This window comes from Diabrotica virgifera, chromosome 4 (assembly GCF_917563875.1).
Source record: "Diabrotica virgifera virgifera chromosome 4, PGI_DIABVI_V3a".
NCBI classification, from domain to species: Eukaryota; Metazoa; Arthropoda; class Insecta; order Coleoptera; family Chrysomelidae; genus Diabrotica; species Diabrotica virgifera.
In genome coordinates, this window is record NC_065446.1 from 129,618,613 (window position 1) to 129,642,947 (window position 24,335).

Sequence of the window (24,335 nt, forward strand, 5' to 3'; positions counted from 1 at the left end):
TATGTTAAAGAAATGCGTTTTTATCCTAAGCTTGCAGATTCTTTCATTGATGGCTGAAAATCTGTTATCAGGTGCTTCATTTTATTATCTACGATAAAGGCTACTCCAAATTCTTTATTTCCTTCATCTTTACCGCTATACAGTATAGTGTGTGTTTTAGTGTCCCGGCTACGTTTTCCCAACCATTTAGTTTTTTGTACTGCAGTGATTCCTATTTTATATCTTTTCAGTTCGTGTAGAAGGGTCCTCTGTGCTCCTGGTCTATTTAGCGTTCTGACATTCCATGTTCCCAGCATAAATTCCTTATTCCGTTGCCAAAGTCGTCGTCTTGATATCCGTCCATTCCGAGGCCTATCTGAAGGTTTCGTATTAGTACTTTTTTACAAGAATAGGTTACTGGCCTATCGCCCAACCCCCTTTTCGGAGGACCATTTCTCCCTTCCTCGTCAGCCCTGACCCTACTTTCCACTGGGGTTGGTTACCCAATCTACGGTAAGGTTGCTCAGGTTCTCCAGGGTTCACCCGTCGGTGACACCTCCAAGGCTTCTACAATTTGCAAGCCAAATGGATGCTGCAGTGAAGACAAAGGGAAGGAATTCTACACTACGCAATTCACATTCCCGTCGGCAGCTTGGTAAAGTTCCAACGGAAAATGCACCTAGTTACTCTACGGAGTAATACGACTATAAAATAAAAATATATACCATTTTTATTCAGTTGCAATGCGAAGGCAAAACAATTTTACTTTTCTTACTTCATCTTTCAATTGCCAGATGACGCTAGTCACCTACCCTATTTGTTTCAGTTGCAATGTATGGGAAAGCTCTCGGAGCTGGTCAGTTAGGATATGGATAACAAGCCTACGCTTTCTCCGATGATATTCCAATAAGAATCGAAAATCGCGATTCAGAGAGCTGAATTGCACTCCGTATTGTAATTAAAAAGTAAGATTGTTTTGCCTTCGCATTGCAACTGAAAATGGTATATATTTTTATTTCGTATTACTCCGTATTGTCGTATTACTCCGTAGAGTAACTAGGTGCATTTTCCGTTGGAACTTTATACCAAGCTGCAGACGGGGATGTGAATTGCATAGTGTAGAATTCCTTCCCTTTGTCTTACTGCAGCATCCATTTGGCTTGCAAATTATAGAAGTCTTGGAGGTGTCATCAGGAAAATGTACCAATAAGTTTTTCAATTTAAAAATCTTTTAGTAATATTTTTAATATTTTCAATATTATTAATGTTGCTATTAGGATTGAAAAACTTCATCTTTCTATTGCCAGATGACGCTAGTCACCTACCCTATTTGTTTCAGTTGCAATGTGTGGGAAAAGCTCTCGGTAGCTGGATTGCACTCCGTATTCTAATTGAAAAGTAAGATTGTTTTGCCTTCGCATTTAACTGAATAAAAATGGTATACATTTTTATTTTGTAAATGATTACTTTATACAAAAGTAACGATTTGTAACGAATCCTCGAAAGTAACTATAATCAACATCACTACTATTCCTTTGCCTTTGCCCCTACAGTGTAGGCAACCACATCCGACATTAATATCGTTTTTCTTTACAAAATTTTCAATTTTTATTATTTTCAATTAAAGCCAGTTTATTTATAATCCGCAAACGAGGAGCAATTAGGTGATATGGTTATTTAGCAATTTTACGGCTTTTTATACCCAGAAAATGAAAATTTATTCGAAATCTCAACTTTTTATTTGGTTATATCTCGAAAACGGAAAATCCGCAAATGAAATTTCGAATGGAGGGATTTTCTTACGTCAGAAACAGTCATTTTATTTATAGATATACATTAATACAGATAATTCTTTTGCAAATACAGTTTAGGACCACCAAAATGGAAAATTTTTTTCTTCGGAAAATATTTAAATTTTATGATTTTTAGTTTAAACCAGGTCTATATTGGTAATCCTCAAACCAGGAGAAATTAAATGATATAGTTATTGTTATTTTTACAGCTTCTAATAAATATCCCTATAATGGAAATATATACTTTGGCGCTGTACCGAGCCATTTCATTTTGATATAACTTGAAAATGGAATATCTGCAAATGAAATTTCGAAAGGAGGGATTATCTTAAAGTCAGGAGGAGTTATTTTGACTATGGTACATACTACTTTTAGCCTTACAGTTAAAGGCCGCGTCCCACCATCAAATAATTTGATCAAACTTGACAGTTAGTGACACAAAGTGACAGTTAGTGACGTCACATCCTGAGTGTTCATTGTGGATAATAATGAAAAATTTTAATTTTAAATAAAGTACAAACAAGTTAAACAATTCAATACAAAAAATTTGATCAAACTAGACTGATAGTGAGAGCACATATTTTTAGAATTTCAAAAAAACTGCAATTGTGACGTCACTTTGACGTACTTCCTCAAGTACGTCAAGTTTGCTCAAACTGTTTGATCAAATTATTTGATGGTGAGACGCGGCCTTTAGGTTTACCAAAAGTGAAAATTATTCTGGCACTCCTTTGCGCCTACAGTATAGGCAACCAACATTAATATCGTTTTTCCTTTATAACATTTTCAATTTTCACAATTTTCAATTAAAACCAGTTTATTCATAATCCGCAAACGAGGTGCAATTAGGTGATATGGTTATTTAGTGACTTTACGGCATTTTATACCCTGAAAATCGACATTTATTTTTAGCGCTGCGCAGAAATCTCCACTTTTGATTTGCTTATATCTCGAAAACGGAAAATCCGCAAATGAAATTTTGAATGGTGCAATTATCCGCAAACGAGGTGCAATTTTTTTAGCTATGGTAGAAGTCAAAATAATGACTTTGAAAAAACCGTTTCGCTAACTTTATGACGCTTAAATAATGATAGACGGAGTGTCATTCAGAACGAAGTCACGACACCATCTTTTATCTTTGGATCAGTGCTGTTTCACTCTTACGCATAGTAAAGCTGTGGTAAAGCTGAGACAATAGTCCTCCCCTTCCGTGCCTATACCAGAGACATGTTAAGGATAGACCGGGCTAGTCATATGCCACTCAATGCATCGAGGTGTAACGCCGACATAGGATTGAGTCATGGTACAATAAAAAGCCTAGCCGGGTAAGATGGTGAAAAGTGCCCGCAACTCGATTTAAATTCCATATAGGCCACTTTTTAGCACATATAGAGGAACTCACTTTCTGAAATTTTTAGCCCCCTAGGTGGTCACGTGACCCCCCTAGAGCCTAATTAGGCTTTATATGTTTTTATTTTTTATCTCAGCCGCATCAAGAGCTAGCCAAAAACTTTATTTAAAAAACTTGTAAGTTTCAAAAAGATCTATATGAAAAAAATATATCTTTTTTTTATTTTTTGGCGGGAAGTTCGAATTTTTAGAACAATTTTAAACTTTTAAATAACTCTGAAAAAAAACTAAGACACTCGTTTTTGCACAATCTTTCACCCTGATTTTTTTCAGATTTTTAAAATTAGTGAAACGTACCTTTAAAAATAAAAAACCGCATTTTTTCGGTTTTTGATACAATTTTATACATGTTTTTCAAAAAAGCTAACACCGTCACTAGAATAGGTAAAAAACTGAAAAATAATTGGGGTTTGCTTTATAAAATGTTTTTATAACGCCATCCATTTTCAAGATACAGGGCGTTGAAGAAAACAAAATTTTACACATTTTTTACGATTTTGCTGAAACTACTGGCAACATTGTAATAAAACTTGGCGGGTTTTAAGAGGTAGTTATTGTGCATGTTTTGACATACAATTAAGGATTTGATATTCATCATTGGCGCGCATACGGGTAATGGTCTGAACTTTTTAAAGAATAAAGATAGTACGCCACTGACATACTTCAAATTAACAATCGTTTTTGAATTCCTCGTTCAATTTGTGACACAAAATGTATCTTCTTATTTTTTCATACGACGCGCCATTTTTATTCAAAAAATAAAAGATCTTAATCCTTACAAAGCATTCGAACTTCTAGTAGTTTCTACATCTACATACATAAACTCGTACATCCATTATAAAAATTAATTCGAATACTTTGGAAGCGTTAAGATATTTTATTTTTTGCAACAAAACGGCGCGTCGTATGGAAAAATGGGAAGATAGATTTTTTGTCACAAATGGAACGAGGAATTCAAAAATGATTGTTAATTTGAAATATGTCAGTGGCGTACCATCTTTTTTTCTTTAAAAAGTTCAGAACATTACCCGTATGCGCGCCAATGATGAATATAAAATTCTTAATTGTATGTCAAAAAATGCACAATAACCTCTTAAAACCTGCTAAATTTTATTGCAATGTTGCCAGTAGTTTCGGCAAAATCGTAAAAAATGTGTAAAATTTTGTTTTCTTCAACGCCCTGTATCTTGACAATGGATGGTTACAAAAAAATTTTATTAAGCAAACCCCAATTATTTTTCATTTTTTTACCTATTTTAGTGACGGTGTTACCTTTTTTAAAAAATATGTATAAAATTGTATCAAAAAACGAAAAAAAAAACCAAAAAAATGCGGTTTTTTATTTTTAAAGGTACGTTTCACCAATTTTAAAAAACTGAAAAAATTCAGGATAAAAGATTGCGCAAAAATACACATTATAATTATTGATTTTCGTAAAAACGAGTGTCTTAGTTTTTTTTTTCAGAGTTATTTAAAAGTTTAAAATTGTTCTAAAAATTCGAATTTCCCGCCAAAAAATTAAAAAAAAAAATTTTTCATATAGATCTTTTTGAAACTTACAACTTTTTTAATACAGTTTTTGGCTAGCTCTTGACGCGGCTGAGATAAAAAATAAAAGCATAAAAAGCCTAATTAGGCTCTAGGGGGGTCACGTGACCACCTAGGCGGCTAAAAATTTCAGACAGTGAGTTCCTCTATATGTGCTAAAAAGTGACCTATATGGAATTTAAATTGAGTTGGGGGCACTTTTCACCATCTTACCCGGCTAGGCCCTTTCCATGAAAGTTTATTGTACCATGGGATTGAGTGGTCTAGCCATCTTTGTCTGTCACATGCGCTCGATTGTTTGGTTAAAAGAGATAGATAGACCACCGATCGACTGTTTCCATGCTGTTTCCGCGTTACGCTTTTTTGGTGAGTATGCATTGTCTACGCTTAATATGTCAATGGCTTATGCTCACACTCATCTCACACTTAATCATCTTAGTTTCTCGATACAATGTGCTAGAAAGAGATACCGCAAACCAGTGGAAGAGATCTTGTCGTCAGGAAGCGCGGAGTGTAGACTCACTCTATGTTAATATATACCTCTATGGGAATAACCCAGGAATGTCTAGTGACGTCTAACTAGAACGTTAGAAAATATATAAAAATATAATATAGAGTTGACAGTTCATAGAACAGAGAACAGTTTTATTTCAGATTTTGAAGTACACCAGTTGACATTGTGTTTTAAAAGTTATAAAGTTATTGTAAACGAGATCCTGGGCCCAGAGCACACCAAATAGAATTCTATTTTGCTGACGTCACAAAATAGAATTTCATAATGGGGAGAATCGACGGTTGCTAGGCAACGTGACGTCACTAAAATAGAATTATATTTGGCATGCTCTGGACCTAGTTCAATAATTTGATTTTAAGAGCGTAGGTGCAAATATTTTGCGGCTATCCCTACTTTTTCTTTCTTTACACGGCAAATTACGTATAAAAATGCTCACTGGTATGGATAATGGATATGTACAGTCGGAAAAATGAAAGATTACCCTTGAACGCAAGACTTTTCGTTAATAAACTGCTTTCTGGCTGCAACCTGTATCTCCGGCTTTTACAATAATAAGCACAAGAGACGACGAAATTAGGAGAAAGCAAATATAGGACACTTTGGCCACGCATTTACCTTCTCTTCGTCTAGGAAAAAGGACCGAAAGACAGTTTCTATATACTCAAATCTGAGTAAAGATGAAAAAGAATAAAGACAGTTTTTGTTTTTATTTGATTCAGAGTTGGACCACCATCTCCATATAGCCTATTTCAGCATCCCATGCATCCTCAGTGAAGCTATGTAGTCACAACTCTGAAAGAAATATCAACAATCCTGCCTATTTAAGGGAAACCATCGCGATGCAACGATTACACCTTTTGAGACGCAATCCAGCGACATCTCTCGCAATGCGAGGAAAACAACGAAAAGTCCTAGATACAAAGTTTACTACTTTTTAAACATTTAGAATAATTGAAATAAAAATATAATAAATAATATTTTAAATCCAAGACTTTTCGTTAATAAACTGCTTTCTGGCTGCATCCTGTATCTCCGGCTTTTACAATATATAAGCACAAGAGACGACGAAATTAGGAGAAAGCAAATAGAGGACACTTTGGCCACGCATTTACCTTTGTTTTCCTCGCATTGCGAGAGATGTCGCTGGATTGCGTCTCAAAAGGTGTAATCATTGCATCGCGATGGTTTCCCTTAAATAGGCAGGATTGTTGATATTTCTTTCAGAGTTGTGACTACATAGCTTCACTGAGGATGCATGGAATGCTGAAATAGGCTATATGGAGATGGTGGTCCAACTCTGAATCAAATAAAAACAAAAACTGCCTTTATCTTTTACCCTTGAACGATCACATCAATCACTTATTTTGTATTTGCTGTCTTTTTGTATAAATAACAAAGGTTATAGAAATAGACAGCAAATAGGGCTTTTCATTCACAGTCATTTGTTTCGAGCTTCTGCCATGTGTCACATAATATTAATATATTATATCACATCTATGTCATACGTTATTGGTATATACCAATGATACAAACCAAAGACTTATGACGTAGTTATAATAATACTATGTGACACATGACAGAAGCTCGAAACAAATGACAATCGATGAAAAGCCCTATACGCTATGAGCTCGTAGGTAGAGGGGATAATTAAAAATTCGCGAGCGCCAGTAGTGACAAGTCTGTAAGCTTTTACTGGATATTTGACATAAATGTCAAAGTGATTAATTTAAAACATTGAAATTAAAAACATTAAGGCTATGGGTACATAATTCGCAAATATTTTACGTGTATCCCTACTTTTTCTGTCTTTACACGGCAAATTACGTGTAGTAAAATTCACACTGGTGTGGATATGTAAACATTACTAGAATGTCATTCTACTTGAAAATGTCATAATTAATTTAAAGAGATGGCTTTTGAATGTTCTTGGATAACTGTTATTTTTATAATTGCAAATTATTAATTCAGTTAATAAATGTGATAATTTTTTCACTAACTATGTTTTCAGTGATTGTAATAATTTATTTGTACAACAAAAACTAATAATCAATCGAGAAAAGAGGAAAAGTGTTAAAGTGATTTTTTAATAATATGTTGTTATTTTGGAACGCTTACAATTTTGAACATCTCTAACAACAAAATACTTGGATCACAGGATATATCTGATGTATTCCCTGCTTGGATCTTCCACAAATAATACACAATAAATAACTTTTTATTAAGTTCACGTCTTAAATCAATTATTTATCAAATACACTATATATCAATAATATTTAATCAATTTCTCAAAATATTCCCGATGCAATGTCAAATATTTAAAATTGTCACTGATTGTCAGTGTCTGACTGACAATATATGCTGACAATATTATATTCGGTTGAGTGCGTTGTAAGACAAAGACAGATTTGGAAAATATTACCACGGCATTGTGTTCATTTTTTTCAAATCCTGAAAAAACCAATAAATATTTTTGAAAAATTTAAACGCAGAATGAAAGACTAAATTATTACCGAGGGCCGAAAGTCCCTTAGAATAAATAAAAAGTTTATTTTGAATGAGATATTTGAAATTAAAAATCACACTAAATTTTCTCTTAGTTTTTTCACCCCTATAACTTATTAAAATAAACATTATAGAAGTTCTCAGGGACTTTCGACCCTCGCTAATAACGTAATCTTTCATTCTGCGTTTAAATTTTTCAAAAATACTTATTAGTTTTCTCAGGATTTGAAAAAATGAATCCCCATTTGAATAGTATTGCAGCCGAAAATACGTACCGATCCTCTTAATAGGAAATAATATTAGATGGTCAAAGCTGTGGTGTATATTTTTACCTTAAATATACTTACGTTTTAAATACTGAATTTAAGTTTTTTTAATACTTCCTAATATGTAAAATTATAAATTAATCTAAGGGCCATCTACACGATAATTGTGAAAGTATCCGAAGTAAGAAATTAATATTTCATTAATAGAACGTTAAAATGATTAGCAAAATCTTTAAAAAATCGATTACAATTTAATTACTTTTTTGCGTTGTAAATATTAAGCGATAACAATTAAATAATAAATTTAAAAATTACCGGTGAAAGTTGCATTAGTAATCCGCTAGGAGCGACACCAGCGAAGCTCAGAGCGTATACTAAATATGTGATTGATGTGATCGTTCATGGGTAATCTTTCATTTTTCCGAGTGTACATAAACATTGCATACTTGACAATGACATTGTCACCATTAACTTAGAGATTTGAATGTTCCTGGACAACTGTTACTTGTATAATCGCTTAAATTATTAGTTCAGTTTGTTTTTGAAGTTATACTTCTTTAGGCGCGATTGAGAGTAAAAATTTTCATAAATCTGCGCGCATGCGCACACAGACAGCATGACGTTTAGTTGCTAATCTTTCAAATTTGTATCAGCGCAAATAAGCCATTAGAATAATATATTAGTATTTTTTGTGTCTTTGGATTTGTCTTCCTTGGGCGTAAAATAATAAAACATCTATTTTTATATTTCACTTGTCACCGTGATGTGTAATTATGTATATCTGAAACGTCAGTAACATGCGCCTTGATGGCCTGGTTGGTAGAGCATTGGACCAGAGATCGAGAAATCGCGAGATTGCGGGTTCAAATCCCGGACGATTCATACTTTTTTCTTTTTTTTTTAATATTTGGCATTGTTAAGTTTTGGTTAATTTTTGGTAATTATTGTTAATTTTTTGTATTGTAACTGTTAAGTATATTTATTTCATTGAAATTATATAATAGAAGTATAACTTCTTACGTGCGTACAAAGTACACACACATTCTTTTTTTTTTGTGAATTTGATGGCCTTGGGAATTCAGTTTAAATCTTACAATTTTTTCACGGCCTATGTATTCAGTGATTATAATAATTTATTTAAGTAGGTACTATGCAATAAAAACTAATACTTAATCGAGAAAAGAGGAAAAGTAATAAAGTGATTTTTTTTCGTAGATAATACATTGTTACTATGGAACGCTATAAATTTTGAACATCTTTAACAACAAAATACTTGGATCACAGACGGAATATGTCCTGATGTAGTCTTTGCTTGCGATCTTCCATAAATAATAAACAATAAATAACTTTTTATTAATTTCACGTCTTAAATCAATTATCAAATACACTATTAATAATATCAATATTATTTAATAAACAACTCAAAATATTCGTGAAGCCGTGTCAAATATCTAAAATTGTCACTGTCTTGTCAGCACATTCTGTTCGACTAAGTGCGTTGTTTAAAATAAATGCATTATTTTGAATGCAGAATTCACGAATATGAAGAGTAGGATACTGTGCTCTAGGCTAGGATACGATCCTTTGGTCTCCGTAGTGAGCACACGTTCAGATTTACTAAGGGCTACGTATGGTCGGTGCTGCTGTATGGCGTATAAAGCTGGACACTCAAAACAAGGGATATAAACAGATTAGAAGCCTTCGAAATGTGGCTTTATCACCGTATCCTAAAGATACCATGGACGGCGAAAGTCACAAATGTAGATGTCCTTAAAAGAGTCAACCAAGAACGCCCACTTTTTGAAACCGTCAAGAGAAGGAAAACGGCGTATCTGGTCACATCATTCGGAACGAAAAATACCAGTTCTTCCAACTTATAATCGAGGGTAAATCTTATGGACAGACAGGGATTAACTACATACAATCTCTGATACACATTGCAAGAAACAGAAAGTTAATGAAAAATGTGATCGCTAACATCCATTAGTGGATTTGCATCCAAAGAAGAATTAATGGACTTTTTTTCAACAAAAAATTTCAACTCGAAAAAAAAGCATGTTTTGAAATATTGTTAAAAAAGAAAAAGTATTTATTTCGAGATACCTACAGTCCGTCTAATTTACTTACCGTTGCACGTCATTATCTACGCCAGATATCTAAGTTGACATAGTTGCCAAAGTATAAAAAAATCCTGAATCCATTTTAAACCAAATAGATCACATAATTATTGTAAACGTGGATTATACAACAAAACAAATTAATATTCAATGTAAATAAGTAAAAACTTAAGAAATAGAGAACAAGAATTAAGTTATAATCTTTTAAGATTTGCAGTACAAGCGTTTTTGCACTGCATTGTTAATAATTAAAAAACGGCTCCGAACTCTTGGCATGAAGCCGGTAGGTTTCTTTGTATATGTCTACAATAACAACTAAAAAAGTTGTCAGATACCTCGATTATTTTAAGTCGTGATAAAATTAGGTGAAATTTATATTTTTATAGTAGAGGATCTTTTTATAGTAAAGTAAATAATAAAAACAGTAAATATAATAAAACAGATACTTATAATAAAGAATATAAACAAATATGAAGTCTCATCACCGCAACTGTCAAATAAATGTTACCAATTTATTCTAAAATGTCACCTTCGTTCGGTTACAGTTACAGTGTGATTCGAGTAAATGTGCTTCATAAAAACGCTTTATAATCCATTTATATAAATTAAATGAAACATATTATTGTATATTTCTTTAGGTTAACATTAATAGAAATCTTCAAATATTATTTCTACGCGTATATAATAAAATATGTCTAGTGCCTGTAATTTCAGTGTATTCGGCAACGTGATTCTAAAAAAGAACACACCTACCGCCTAAATATTTCGTGTTGGTATCATGTGACGTCACGGGCCATGACGCGGATGACGTGCAACGGTTAGTAAATTAGATGAAGTATACGCCTAAAAAAATTTATCCAAAGCGGTTCAGGACATTATTTTTTATAAGTTATTTCTTAATAACAATTTGGAAACCCACTTATAAAAATTTTAACAATATATACATTTGAACTTTGAAAAATACAGTTGAACCTGCTTATTAGAATGTCGGTTATAGAATATCCCGCTTTAAGGAATAGAAATTTGAGGTCCCGAAACGTTTCTACTAGCCACCAATGATCGAATATTACAATATTCCGATTATAGGAATACTTTTGTTTGGCACGAAGGCTATTACAATAAGCTGGTTTGACTGTATATAGAAGCGAATAAAAAAGGTTTAGTGCAGTAGAAATGAAAAAAAAGTTAGTCGTAATATTCAGTTTTAAAGCGTCTTTTGATGAGTAAACCGCTCTCCTATATATTTAGTTAAAAATAATGATATTCAAAATTTTTTGGAACTTGTAACGACACTAGAAGGAAAAAAAGAGTACAGTTCATCAAAGACTCGAGCAGGAAATATAATTCGTTAAAAATATTTCAAACATTTCTTGGGTTCAGTAAACAAACGAGAGAAGAACAGAGAATATCGTCGGCTTAGGGTCACTAAAATGGGACATCTTGGATATTAGTGCACCCTATGTAACGCACAGCTGAATCTTATGTTTGTGCGTCACAGTGTTGCCATGCCATTTCTTTCATAATTTCAATCAATGTTAAATGTACCTACAAGAATAATAGAATAAGAACGTTTACTTCTCCGTCATTATAGTAGGTAGAATGACAAATGAGGTGTCAAATGAAAGCTTATAGTCAAAGGATAGTACTAAAGGTGAGAAATTAGATCTAGATTGTCTGTCCCTCAAAAAATAAGCGTTATATTGGGATTTCTAATGTCGACATTAAAAGTTGCACTATTTTTTTTTCTATAATATTTTGATCTAAAACTTACCAGAAAACTTCTTTGTACTCTCTACTTTCAACTAAACGTGATTAAGAAGCTAAATTTTAAACTTCGTCGCACAACTTTGGCGATTAAACTTTGCAATGCACAAATCAGCACCTTTTTCTTTGAAAAATTCATAACCTTTATCATGATAAGAATAAAAACTTGAAGCAGGTACCTTTGTCTTCAGAAATGTTAGAGCTATATACTGTAAAAATTTCAGAAAAAAAATATTAAAATGGAACAGAGTTGTAGCGAGGTAAACGAAAAAAACGTGATTTCATTTTTTTATTTTTAGGATAAAATTGCGATTTTGACAATGTTCCCCCACATAAAATTCAAAATAAACCTCATTTTCGTTTTCAGCACCCTCGAAAATATAAAGTATGAATAAAATTAGCCATTCCCCCCTCTGTGGTCAGTATCTCGAAAACTAAGCGCTTTTTTGAGGGTGTCCCGCTCGTGTATAATATCACAAAAAATTGTAACGTGATAGTATGAAAAAATAGAGGATACGGCAACGGTGTTACAAGTGATGGTCGGATCCAATGCCAAAATCTACAGAGACATATTAGGGTGCACTAATATCCCTAAAATGTCCCTAAAATATAACTACATTTTTTTCGGTTTTGAACTTACTTTAGTAGTTAGAGTTTAGAGTTCTTTTGAGGGACACAAACCTTTTTGAGTGTATCTCTCCGAACACCTTAAACCCCAGTAAGGAGTTTTCGTAACTACATTTCTTGCAATCTTTTAGTGTCACAGAAATGTAAGTGGTGTTACATTTCTGTGATACTATGTTTTCGTACTATAAATAAGCTGATATTAAGTTATATTTTTGTGGCATAAATTTTATTGCACTGGATAGTGGTTGCAGGTGATAACAGTGGATTTGAAAAATGTTCACAAACCATAAGAGTAAATTACGAATCCGATGTATATTCATAGTTGTACCTCATCCTGCCTACAAGGTGTCTCAAACTAAACATAAGAAAAACATTTATTTTTTTCCACCCGGTATAAGTACAAGCAAGAAGTTTGAGTAAACCTTTGCACAACTGTGTTCCGTTAATCCGTTAATCTGTCCGCGAAAAAATCAACTATGAAAATGACCATAATTTTCTATATCTATAAATTATGCCTGGCAGTATATTTCAACGAACCAGTAAATTATGTTTCTGGTCTGATCGTTATCTATTTAGTAAATATAAATATTACAAATTATAAACGTAATATATGTAAACAAAACTAATAGGCTAAAACCGGAATCTAGTAAATGACTCACTTAGAAGTAACTAAGTAACTCGCTGGGCCCTCGACCGGTATTTGATGTAATTCACTTATTATGTTGAGCATTTTAAAGTTTGTTCGCTACTTAAAGGATCTTGCATGTATGTTGTACTTAAAAAGCTGAAACAATTACATCTTAGCACAACTAGGCGATACGTAGTTGATTTGTACCAATTAGTGATGTAACGAATATTCGTATTCGCATTCGCATTCAAGAATATTCGCATTCGCATTCAAGAATATTCGCATATTTTTGAATATTCGCATTCGCATTCGTATTCGCAAAATTTGTGCGAATGTTTTGCGAATATGAATATCAGAAAAAAAAATAATTTGAAGATAATATTAGGTTAATAAAATCAAAATATATTCACTTCTAATATTTTTTTTTATTAAGGAAAGGTAACTTAACTTCGGATAATCACATTATCAGCCTTTATTTTATTACCTATTTGGTATTTTTATTAAGCCTTAAGATTCCTTAAGAATCAGATTTATTTACACTATTAGATGTCAATTAACTTCTCATTATAAATTTAGAAAACATTACAAAAATAGATACAAATTTAAAAAACCTGAATGTCGGTAGCAGATATTCGCATTCGTATTCGGGAATGTTCAAAAAATGACATTCGTTACATCACTAGTACCAATACAAGCTTTCCTTTGTTTAATTTTGTCTCACACTTTGAAGAGACTCCAGTACAATAAACAAGAAACGAAAAATTATATATTATATTTAACAATTTATATAACACTATATACAACGATGACAAACTTAAGTAGGGATTGAATAATATCAATTATAAATAAACACACAGAAAGCAAGTGAGTATAAATCTTTTTGAATACAAAAATTAAATATGTATATAGTATATTAACCACTATTTTTACTGTATGAGATCTATAATGATAAAAGCAAAAAGTGGTCGGCTTAGTACGTAGATGGGTCTATTATAAATAAAATTACCATTTTTATGTTGGCAACAAAAATTCGGAACCGCTATAATGACATTTACCAGGGGAAAGTTGGTTTGGCAAAAAATTTTACTAAAAACGACCTGTCCTTAGAGAAACTGTATTATTAGCGACACTATTACATGTTTTTGTAAAAACTGTAAAAATTATTTAACAATAACAACCAAATTATTATCTTCTCTACGATGTATTAAATATTGTATCTTTAAGCACAAATTTTCATTAATAATTCTAAAAAATCAATTCAAAATCAAATATAATTTTCTAAAAACTTATGAAAATGATGAATAAAAAAGAAAAGTGCCAAAGAAAAATGTATAACTACAAAACGCATAAGATATTTGTGTCCCAAATCAAGAGTTTATAAAGAATTATTTACGCGAAGTGTGAGTTAGTGAGATTTACCAGTGACTGATACCATGCCAACTATCCAACTACGTTGGTCCTCTAACAATGTGCACTTCGGCTCTAATTTTAAATTCGAATGCGAACAAACAGGGAAGACAATAATGAAGTTATTTAGTAATTTTAAGATTTTATTATTCATTTACTCTTGTTATTTTGTATTTGGTTCTTCCTTATATCAATGGAACATTTTGACAAATAGACAGTTGTCGGAAACATGACACCATTTACCTAGTGCTACACAAGTCTACAAGCATAATGAGAGCGTTGGAGGAAAGTCGTATAGATTATCGGTACTCCCGACTGATAGCGAACATATATACAATAATGCAACCATGACCGTCCGATTACACAAAGATACCAAATCTATAAAAATCAAAAGAGGAATTAGACAGGGAGACACGTTATCTCCGAAACTCTTAACGGCAATACTTAAACATGCTTTCAAACAATTCGAGTGGGACGCAAAAGGAATAAATATCGACGGCGAAAGGCTCTCCTACCTATGATTCGCAGACGACATAGGTCTTATAACAGACAACTTAGAAGAGGTTAGAACTATGCTTACTGAGTTAGATGCCACCTGTAAGAAAGTTGGTTTAAACATAAATTTTGGAAAGACACAATACATGACAAACCTGGTACCAAGCGAAAATCCAAAAGTCGACGTCAACGAAATAGCATTGGTCCATACATATAAATACTTAGGGCATGAAATCCAAATTGCCAGGGACAATCAAACTGCCGAATTACAAAGAAAGATCACCTTAAAATGGGCAGCATATGGAGCTCTATCAGATATCTTCAAGAGCAACTTGCCAAATTGTTTGAAAAAGAAGATTTTCGACCAATGTGTGCTTCCAGTCATGACTTAAGGCGCCGAAACATTATCATTAACCCAGGCTACAGCAACCAAACTTAGAGTGGCCCAAAGAAGAATGGAACGGTCACTACTTGGACTGACTCTCAGAGACAGGGTCAGAAACGAAGAAATCAGATGTTATAGAGCGAGTAGCATGGCTGAAGTGCAATTGGGCGGCCCATCTAGCCAGAATGAGGACAGGAGATGGACCCAAAAAATTACAGTGTGGAGACCAAGAGCAGACAGAAGAAGTAGAGGTTGACCACCTACACGATCGACAGACGACGTCAAAAGGATTGCTGGGAATTGGTTACAGGAAGCCCAAGATCGACAAAACTGGAAGAAATTAGGGGAGGCCTATGTTCAACTTTGGATGCAGAAGGCTGGATGATGATGATGATGATGATGATGATGATGATGATGATGATGATGATGATGACACAAGTCTTTGGCTCAAATCATGTACACTGTGACGGTAATTTACTTATTCGATACAAAATATTGGAAAGCATACATAACTGACATTTAATTCCAGTGGGTATCGTTTAGGATTGTTCTTACTGATATAGTCCATTCGCTCATTTTGAGAATAGTTTGACAGATTCATCATTGGAAACGTACAACAAAAAAAATATAACCTCTAAATATTTACAGGCCTTTTCATTGTGTGACGAGCGCATGCGTAGCCGCCTTGTTTTTCGTACTGTTAGAAGTTAGGCATGAGACTTTAGCATGTTAGAAGTTACTTGTTAGAGATATAGAAACGGCTTCGTTGTTCCTTTTCGTAGAGGAATGATAATCGATTAAAAATTGATTTGCTAGTTAGACACTTTATTCTTTATTTTCGTTTTTTTTTAATGACTACTTTCTTTAGTATTTTTTTAGCTTAATTATGTATTCACAGGTACTTTATTGCTATTTGTAATACTAACCTAACCTAATACGCTTGTTTACAACAAAAAATACGAATTCAAGCCAAGAAAACGAGAAAGGAGAACACTATGAAAAAAATGTCCGACACTATTATTTGTGATGAAAAGTCCTATTAATAATCCAAATAAACTTACTGTTGCAGCCTTTTTGTAGTGTGTTTGAGTGTACATTCACTAATTTTTATTAAAGACTTTCAATTTGTACATACTAATTTATAAACGACTATAAACTTTCAAAAATAAACTTTTGTTTTAATTTGTACAGTTTTATTTTGTTAATAAACAGCATGTGGATGTTATTGTTTAAATATGGGCTATGCGACTGTATGTTTGGCTATATAGTAATTAACAGCCCCTACAAATCCGTCAAAATTTATCCAACGTAGCAAAAATATGTAATTACTAGAGTTACTAGACAATTGGGACTGCGGTCAGCGAATCGAGTATAATGAGTTGTTGCTTCATATCGAATAACACTTTCAACAACCGAGAAACGACTTTGCGCCCTGATACAGTAGAATAGTGGTTAACATATACAGGAAATGTTATTCCAAGGAATTTACTCCAGTAAACTCGATAGAGGATCAACGTCAGTCTGAACATTCTCTAATTTTTTGATCGACGGTTTTATTTTTTTGTCATGAATTTTCGGCACTGTTCCTAAAATTAAAATAAATGTTTTAATACACAAAATAACAAGATATAATCTTACGTAGCAAAATTGTATTTCTTATTTTCCTAGTTGACGATAATCTGCAAATATGTACCTCGATTATCATAATATACAGTATCCACGATATTCACCAAATATGAAAAACTAAGGGTGAGATACAAATATTGAAGTGAGATAGCACTAGAAATTGCATACTAAATAGCTTTGGTAATAGGAATTAATAAAATATATAGAAAGGTAAATAAAATGTCAAATTGAAAATCCGAATATCCACAACTCCAGTCCCTGGAGAAATTTTGAATGTGAATAAAGTTTTAATTTATCAAAAGGCAATTTATTTCATAGTCCAGAAAGCCACTGCGCATCCGCTAGGAAAAATATTCTAATTCGGATTTCTTGCACAATCTTACTCAAAAAGGACCCCTTTTAACAAATTTGCATATTGCCAAAAGTTGGTAAAAAATTTTTTAAACGTTTTTTTTTTTTTGTTTTTTTCCTAAAATTATTTTTTTTGCATAGAACAAATTTTTTTAGGTTTTTTGGATCATTCCAAACAGAAAAGCTCTTTAGTGACTTTTCTCTAAAGTTGATAGTTTTTGACATATAAGCGATTAAAAATTGAAAAATTGCGAAATCGGCCATTTTTAACCCTCAAAAACTATGTGAAAAACTGAAAATTTGAATGTTGCCAAGGTACGTAGATATTCTTTAAACATCTGTTGATGAAATCCCGAAGAGTTTTTTGCAATACAATATCAAAAACCCCTTTGTTTTTTAATTGCCAATCAAGAGTGCGCGACACTATTTTCCACCGTTGCATGTGTATGCAGTATGGTGCAAATGAAAGGAATAAATTCGTTATTTCGTAAACCAGCGACTTTAAGAAAAAATCCCGGAACAGGTCTATTTTTATTTTTAAGTTATTATATTGTGACATATATGGTATACTAGAGACGTCATCCATCTGGGGTTGATGACGTAATCGATGATTTTTTTAAATAAGAATAGGGGTCGTGTGCTAGCTCATTTGAAAGGTTCTTCAATTCTCTATTCAGTAATATAAACATTTACATAATTATTTATACAGGGTGTCCAATAATTTAATTTTTTTGTCAATTTGCCAAATTATTTAATTTAATAAAAAATTTTTGGACACCCTGTATAAATAATTATGTACATGTTTATATTACTGAATAGAGAATTAAAGAACCTTTCAAATGAGCCGGCACACGACCCGTATTCTCATTTAAAAAAATCATCGATTACGTCATCACGCCCAGATGGATGACGTCAGTAGTATACTATATATGCCACAATATCATAACTTAAAAATAAAATCCGACCTGTTTTGGGATTTTTCCTTAAAGTCACCAGTTTACGAAATAACGAATTTATTCCTTTCATTTGCACCATACCGTATGCACATGCAACGGTGGAAAATAGTGTCGCGCACGCTTGATTGGCAATTGAAAAACAAAGGGGTTTTTGATATTGTATTGCCAAAAACTCTTCGGGATTTCATCAATCGATGTTAAAAGAATATCTACCTACCTTGGCAACATTCAAATTTTCAGTTTTTCATATAGTTTTTGAGGGTTAAAAATGGCCGAGTTAGCAATTTTTCAATTTTTAATCGCTTATATATGTCAAAAACTATAAACTTTACAGAAAAGTCACTGAAGACCTTTTCCGTTTGGAATGATCCAAAAAACCTAAAAAAAATTTGTTTCAATTAAAAAAATAATTTTAGGAAAAAACAAAAAAAAACGTTTAAAAAATTTTTGACCAACTTTTGGTCCTGGCAACATGCAAATTTGTTAAAAGGGGTCCTTTTTGAGTAAGATTGTGCAAAAAATCCAAATTAGAATATTTTTCCTAGCGGATGCGCAGTGGCTTTCTGGACTATCAGCAGACTTGGTGTTTTTAATAAACAGTTACAAAACAACTTGGCATATTATGTCAAAGAAGGTGGTCAATATTACGACCACAATAAAAATCTTAAGCCGGGTCCAGACACATGTAATGTAATGCGTAACGTAACGTTGTTACGTGTAATGAAACGCGAATTCTGCGTTTGGACGGCTACCGGTTTTTTCCGTGAACACAAAGGCGCTCACAGCACTCGTTTGGACGGCTTTCGTGAAAGTTGTACCGTTTCGACGTTCATTATGTGGAGTGACCAACAGTTGCTTGAACTTATTGGTTTATACCAATAAAACCCCGGTATTTGGGATCAAAAAAAATTTTCTAGAAAAAATAACTAATTCTGGTGCATGTTAATAAGAAAATAATATCTACCTACATAAAATGCTTCATATCTACATATCGCATGAATTTAATGTTTATTAATAGATTTATGCCCGAAAACGTAATTATTTTTTTTTAATAAAATAAGTTACACTGCTGTATCATTGCCATAAAAAGACCTAAAACCATATAAATATACGTATGTATGTATGTATGTATGTAGGTATGTACAGCTGGTTCCTAAAAAACTGATACGACTTTAGTAAGATTTGATCATTTTGAGGGGTAATACTAGTTCGCTCCGGCGGTCAGATTTTAATACCCTACAGAAAAGGGGCATAGGTAAATTCGCTCCCGCCATATATTTCTTAGAAAAGATAGTTTAAAAATGCCTTTACTGGGTACACAATGAATAATAATGAATAGCCAGGGTCAGCGTATATAGACAATGTTTCCTTCATAAAGCAGGTACTTTGATACATTTTATTAATACAATTTTTAATAAACTTTTCTCAAACTTTGTATTTACCTAAATATAAAACTATTTCTTAACTTAAAATTATATTAAAATTATAACCATATTATCACTAAAGTACTATTATGATATTATGTTAGAGCTCATATTTCCTTGTTCAATATTTGATTGGGTTTTTACGTATAAGAAATTGCAAGTGATATATTTCTTTGAAAAAATTGATAATTAGTAGTCACCTGAAATTTTTTGATAAGATAGAGGGATGGTGCAAATCTCATCATTGTTACTTTAGTTACGGTTTGAATGTCTTTAGTTCATGATGGAGAAATCTGAAATAAGTGAAATGGGAAAGTCTATGTTATTTATTGACATTACAAGTATAACTTCCATAAAAATGATTGCTAATAATATCAAACGTTGGCAGTGTGTAGAAAGAAGTTGCAAAACATTTGTTAAAACTTTAAATATTTGTAACAGTATAGTTGAATATAGTGACAACCACAGCCATGAAAGTTTATCAAAAACAGCGTTAAACCTGCAAAAATTACGTAATGGTTTTATGCAAAAGACAATGGATGATTTGTGTGAAAATCATTGAAATTGATACACAGCACAGATAAAAAACAAGCTGTATTTTTGATAAGCATATTTTATTGTTTCAACAAAATACTTATTTTTCCAGTTACTTGAGAAAAACCGCACGAAAACGTGTTTTTTTTTGTCGAAAAATAAACATTTTTTTCTATGACCATTGCATAATATGCTCATTATTCGCTATTTTTTCATAGATAATAGCACACATTTTACTGTACCCGTGAGTAATACTTCATTACTCACGAACTGTAGTTGCATGCCACTTTTAATATCAATCTTAAATCTTTAATATTAATTAACTTGTTTATTTAATACAAAAATTATTGTAATTTATATCAATAATAACTTCTAAATATTTTTAACCCGCCATTACACGCGCTATGAGGGAATCCCTCACCATATTTGTTTATAACCAATGAAATTGTGTAAACTAATACGATAACTTTAAGCACCCAGGAATGCCTTTAGCATGGTTCATGAGAGGGTATGAAAAAGTTATAGAATATTTCAGGCGGTCAGTGTGCTGTGTGATAGTTGAAAGAAGAGACATCCCTCTTCAAGTGAGGGAATTCCTCACTGCGCGTGCAATCACGGTGAAATCACGTTTCTGTTATCCCAAAGAAACTTTTAGGTTTTTATTTAACATTTAGGTAGGTTTAATTAAAATATTATTGTTTGGATTAGGTTAGGAACAGTGGCAAACCGAGGGGGGTTTGGGGGTTAAAATCCCACCCAGAGCATATAGAAATATATATAAAAGAAAGTAGGAAAATGTAACTTGTCTTTCACAAATAATACAAAAAACTTTCGGTGCTCAAGCAAACCCCCCCCCAGAGGAAAAATTATAGGTGCGCCACTGGTTAAGAACCCATTTTTAAATTTACCTATTCTAATTGGGAAATACGCCACAATTTACCTTGAAAAATTGATTTTATTGACGTTTCGAATTCCACCTCGGACGTCGTTATCAAAATACAAAATATTAATAGTTAATTACATAAATGCCACAAAGAAATAGCTTCAGAACAGTTGTTAATTTTAATTTGTATTTTTAGTAAAATTAATTCGCGTAAAGAACGTTGATTTCTTCAGTGGCTTGCTGAAATTGAAAATTAGGAAAATTTGCTTTTGATCTATATTATTTTTACTTTTGCTTTGTTAAATTAATAAAAAAAATTGGTTTACGAGACTTTCTATAATATGTGAGTACAACCCATTTTATATTTATACATGTTGACATTCATTCTTCCTCGAAATAAGTCGAATTGATGTAGGTGAGGGCGACGCTCATACGCGTGCAACCACGTCACAATAGAAGACGCGTGTAACGGCGGGTTAAATGAATTTTAACTGTAACAATGTCAGTATATTTTTTACGTTTATAGCTTGTTTACTAAAAATTTTGACGTTTATCATTTATTTTAGTGACAGTGACATTAGCGCATTTTGTTTGTATTAACTGGAATTTATATAGTATTTTTACTACAAAAACGTTATTACGTAGCAAGCGCGGCTCCTCCTTAGGGTCAATTGGTCAATGACCCCCCTAAAATAATCTCATAAAAATACCAATTTTATTAAAAATATCTTTTATCTAAAACTTCACTCTGAAATATAAAATTCTCTCTCAGCAGTCTGCATTGGCAAAACAAATATAATAGATATAATAACGTCGCGCCTCGCGCTATACACAAGCCCGTGGCTGGGCCGTATTTTAAATTGTCTATATACAGTTCTTATGGCTTATGGACAAATGCATGTAAAATAGAAAAGAGACGGCAGATAGCAATTTCGTGGGCGAGAGTGGGAGTGACCTTTCCGTCGTATACCTCTAGTAGAGTCGACGGCCTCACGTTTAGTTAGTTACCGTCTGCTGACCGCACTTCACGGCAGGTCTATATCGATCGCGGCGTATTTGCGTAATTTATTTTGTTTTGTTGGATTTTTTTGTGATTGTAACAAAAACAAGATGAGTGTTGTTGACGAAATAATTGCCTTAAAATCTGCTGGAACACTAAATTATGAACGGCGGCTTGAGAAAAAAGAAAGTGGTCGACCAAAACCAAACATGAATTTAAAACAAACAACAAAGGATAGGGGTAAGGACATTCAAAGATATTTTAAAGAATCAATGTACAATTTGTGTGATTGGATTTGTGGCTGCAGTGTGAGAAATGCATTTTTTTGCTATCCGTGTTTACTGTTTTCGAATGACGCTGTATGGGCGAAAAATGGAGTAACTGACATTAAGCATTTAAAAGTGAAAATTACAAAACATGCCTCTTCAACTACTCATATAAATTCATCAATGAGTTACGCAAGTTTAGGACGTGTTAACATAAGACAGCAACTTGATAGTGTATATCGTAAATCTGTGCATGACTTTAATGAATTGGTATCTAAAAATAGGTATATTTTAAACAAACTAATCGACTGTGTAAAATTTTGTGGAGTTTTCGAAATTGCATTGCGCGGTCATGACGAAAGTGACAGCTCCAATAATCGTGGAATTTTTCTGGGCCTTATCGATTTTGTTTCTGAACTGGATTTAATGTTTAAAGAACACATTGAAAAAAGTACAGTATTTAAAGGAACATCGAAAACAATTCAGAACGATATTTTAGAATCAATGTTAGCCATTGTGCATACTCATATCATGAAGGAGATTGGCCAGACAAATTTTGTGGCCATTCAAGTAGATGAGACCACAGACAGCTCCAATAAAACGCAGATGATTATCATATTGCGATATGTATTAACTGGTATTGTACATGAAAGATTTTGGAAATTTGTTAACCCCCTAGGTACTACAGCACAACATTTAACTAATGTAATATTGGAAGAACTTCAATTATTAAAAATTAATGAAGCACCTGAAAAATTGATTGCCCAAAGTTACGATGGTGCATCAGTCATGAGCGGTAAACTGGGAGGAGTACAAACAAAAATTAAAGAAATATACCCAAATGCACACTTCATTCACTGCTATGCCCATCAATTTAATCTTATCCTCCAAAAAGCGGCGAGTCAACACAAACCGATAAAAATATTTTTTGCAAATTTACACGGATTTTCGTCCTTTTTCGGCCGATCTCCAAAACGTACGATGGTTCTGGATAGAGTGGTTAAAGTAAGGCTACCTAAAGCTGCGCCTACTCGATGGGCTTTCAATACAAAATGTGTTGAAATTGTATACACTTATAAAGATGATTTAAAATCTTGCTTAGAGGAAATTATTGATGAGGAGCAAGATGGTAACAATATAAATCAAGCAACTGGTTTAAAAAGACATTTGGAAGATGAGCATTTTTTATTTTGGTTAAATTTTTTCCATAAAATAATGCCCCATGTTGATATATTGTTTAAACAATTGCAAATGCGAGACATTGATGTTATATCTGTCAAAAATTGTATCCTGTCTTTTAACAACAATATCCAAATAATTAGAAATACTATTTTGGAATCAGAAGTACCAAGCACATCAACAGCAAAAAAAAGAAAAACTACTGCAGAGGATCCAAAGCGACGAACTGCACTTGAAATTTGTGATATTATTATATCTGAAATAAATCACAGGTTTAGTTTCAATGATCATCTCATGATTTCACAGTTATTCTACATAGAGAAATTTGAAGCATACACTACCAACTTTCCGCAAAATATTTTAAAAATGGTGACGGCTAATTATCCCACAGTGAATATTTCCAAACTAAAATCGGAACTTGAAGTCTTATATTGTCGTGAGGATTTTCGCAATAGTGCTGGTGCAGTAGCCATACTTCAGCTTTTTATTAACATGAATTTGTCTGAAACATTTTCTGAAGCAGTGAAGTTATTAAATATTTTGTGCACACTCCCTATGACAACCGTGGAAAGTGAGAGATGTTTTTCTACTTTAAAAAGAGTAAAAACATTCCTGCGTAATACGATGGGACAACCTAGACTTAGTGCCTTGTCTATGCTGAGCATCGAGAAAACGCTTGTC

The 24,335-nt window shown here is 32.8% G+C and overlaps 1 protein-coding gene across 2 annotated transcripts in view; it reads right to left on the minus strand.

Annotated features, from left to right (window-relative positions):
• Positions 1-13,905: 13,905 nt before the first annotated feature.
• The window catches only part of LOC114335879 (WASH complex subunit 2C), a 136,242-nt gene continuing 125,812 nt past the window's right edge, over positions 13,906-24,335 (minus strand). For both annotated transcript variants that reach the window (XM_028286169.2, XM_028286168.2), the window contains one exon: positions 13,906-17,021. In XM_028286169.2, the coding sequence (XP_028141970.2) occupies positions 16,921-17,021 (101 nt within the window). In that variant the 3' untranslated portion in view covers positions 13,906-16,920. The remainder of the gene's footprint in view (positions 17,022-24,335) is intronic.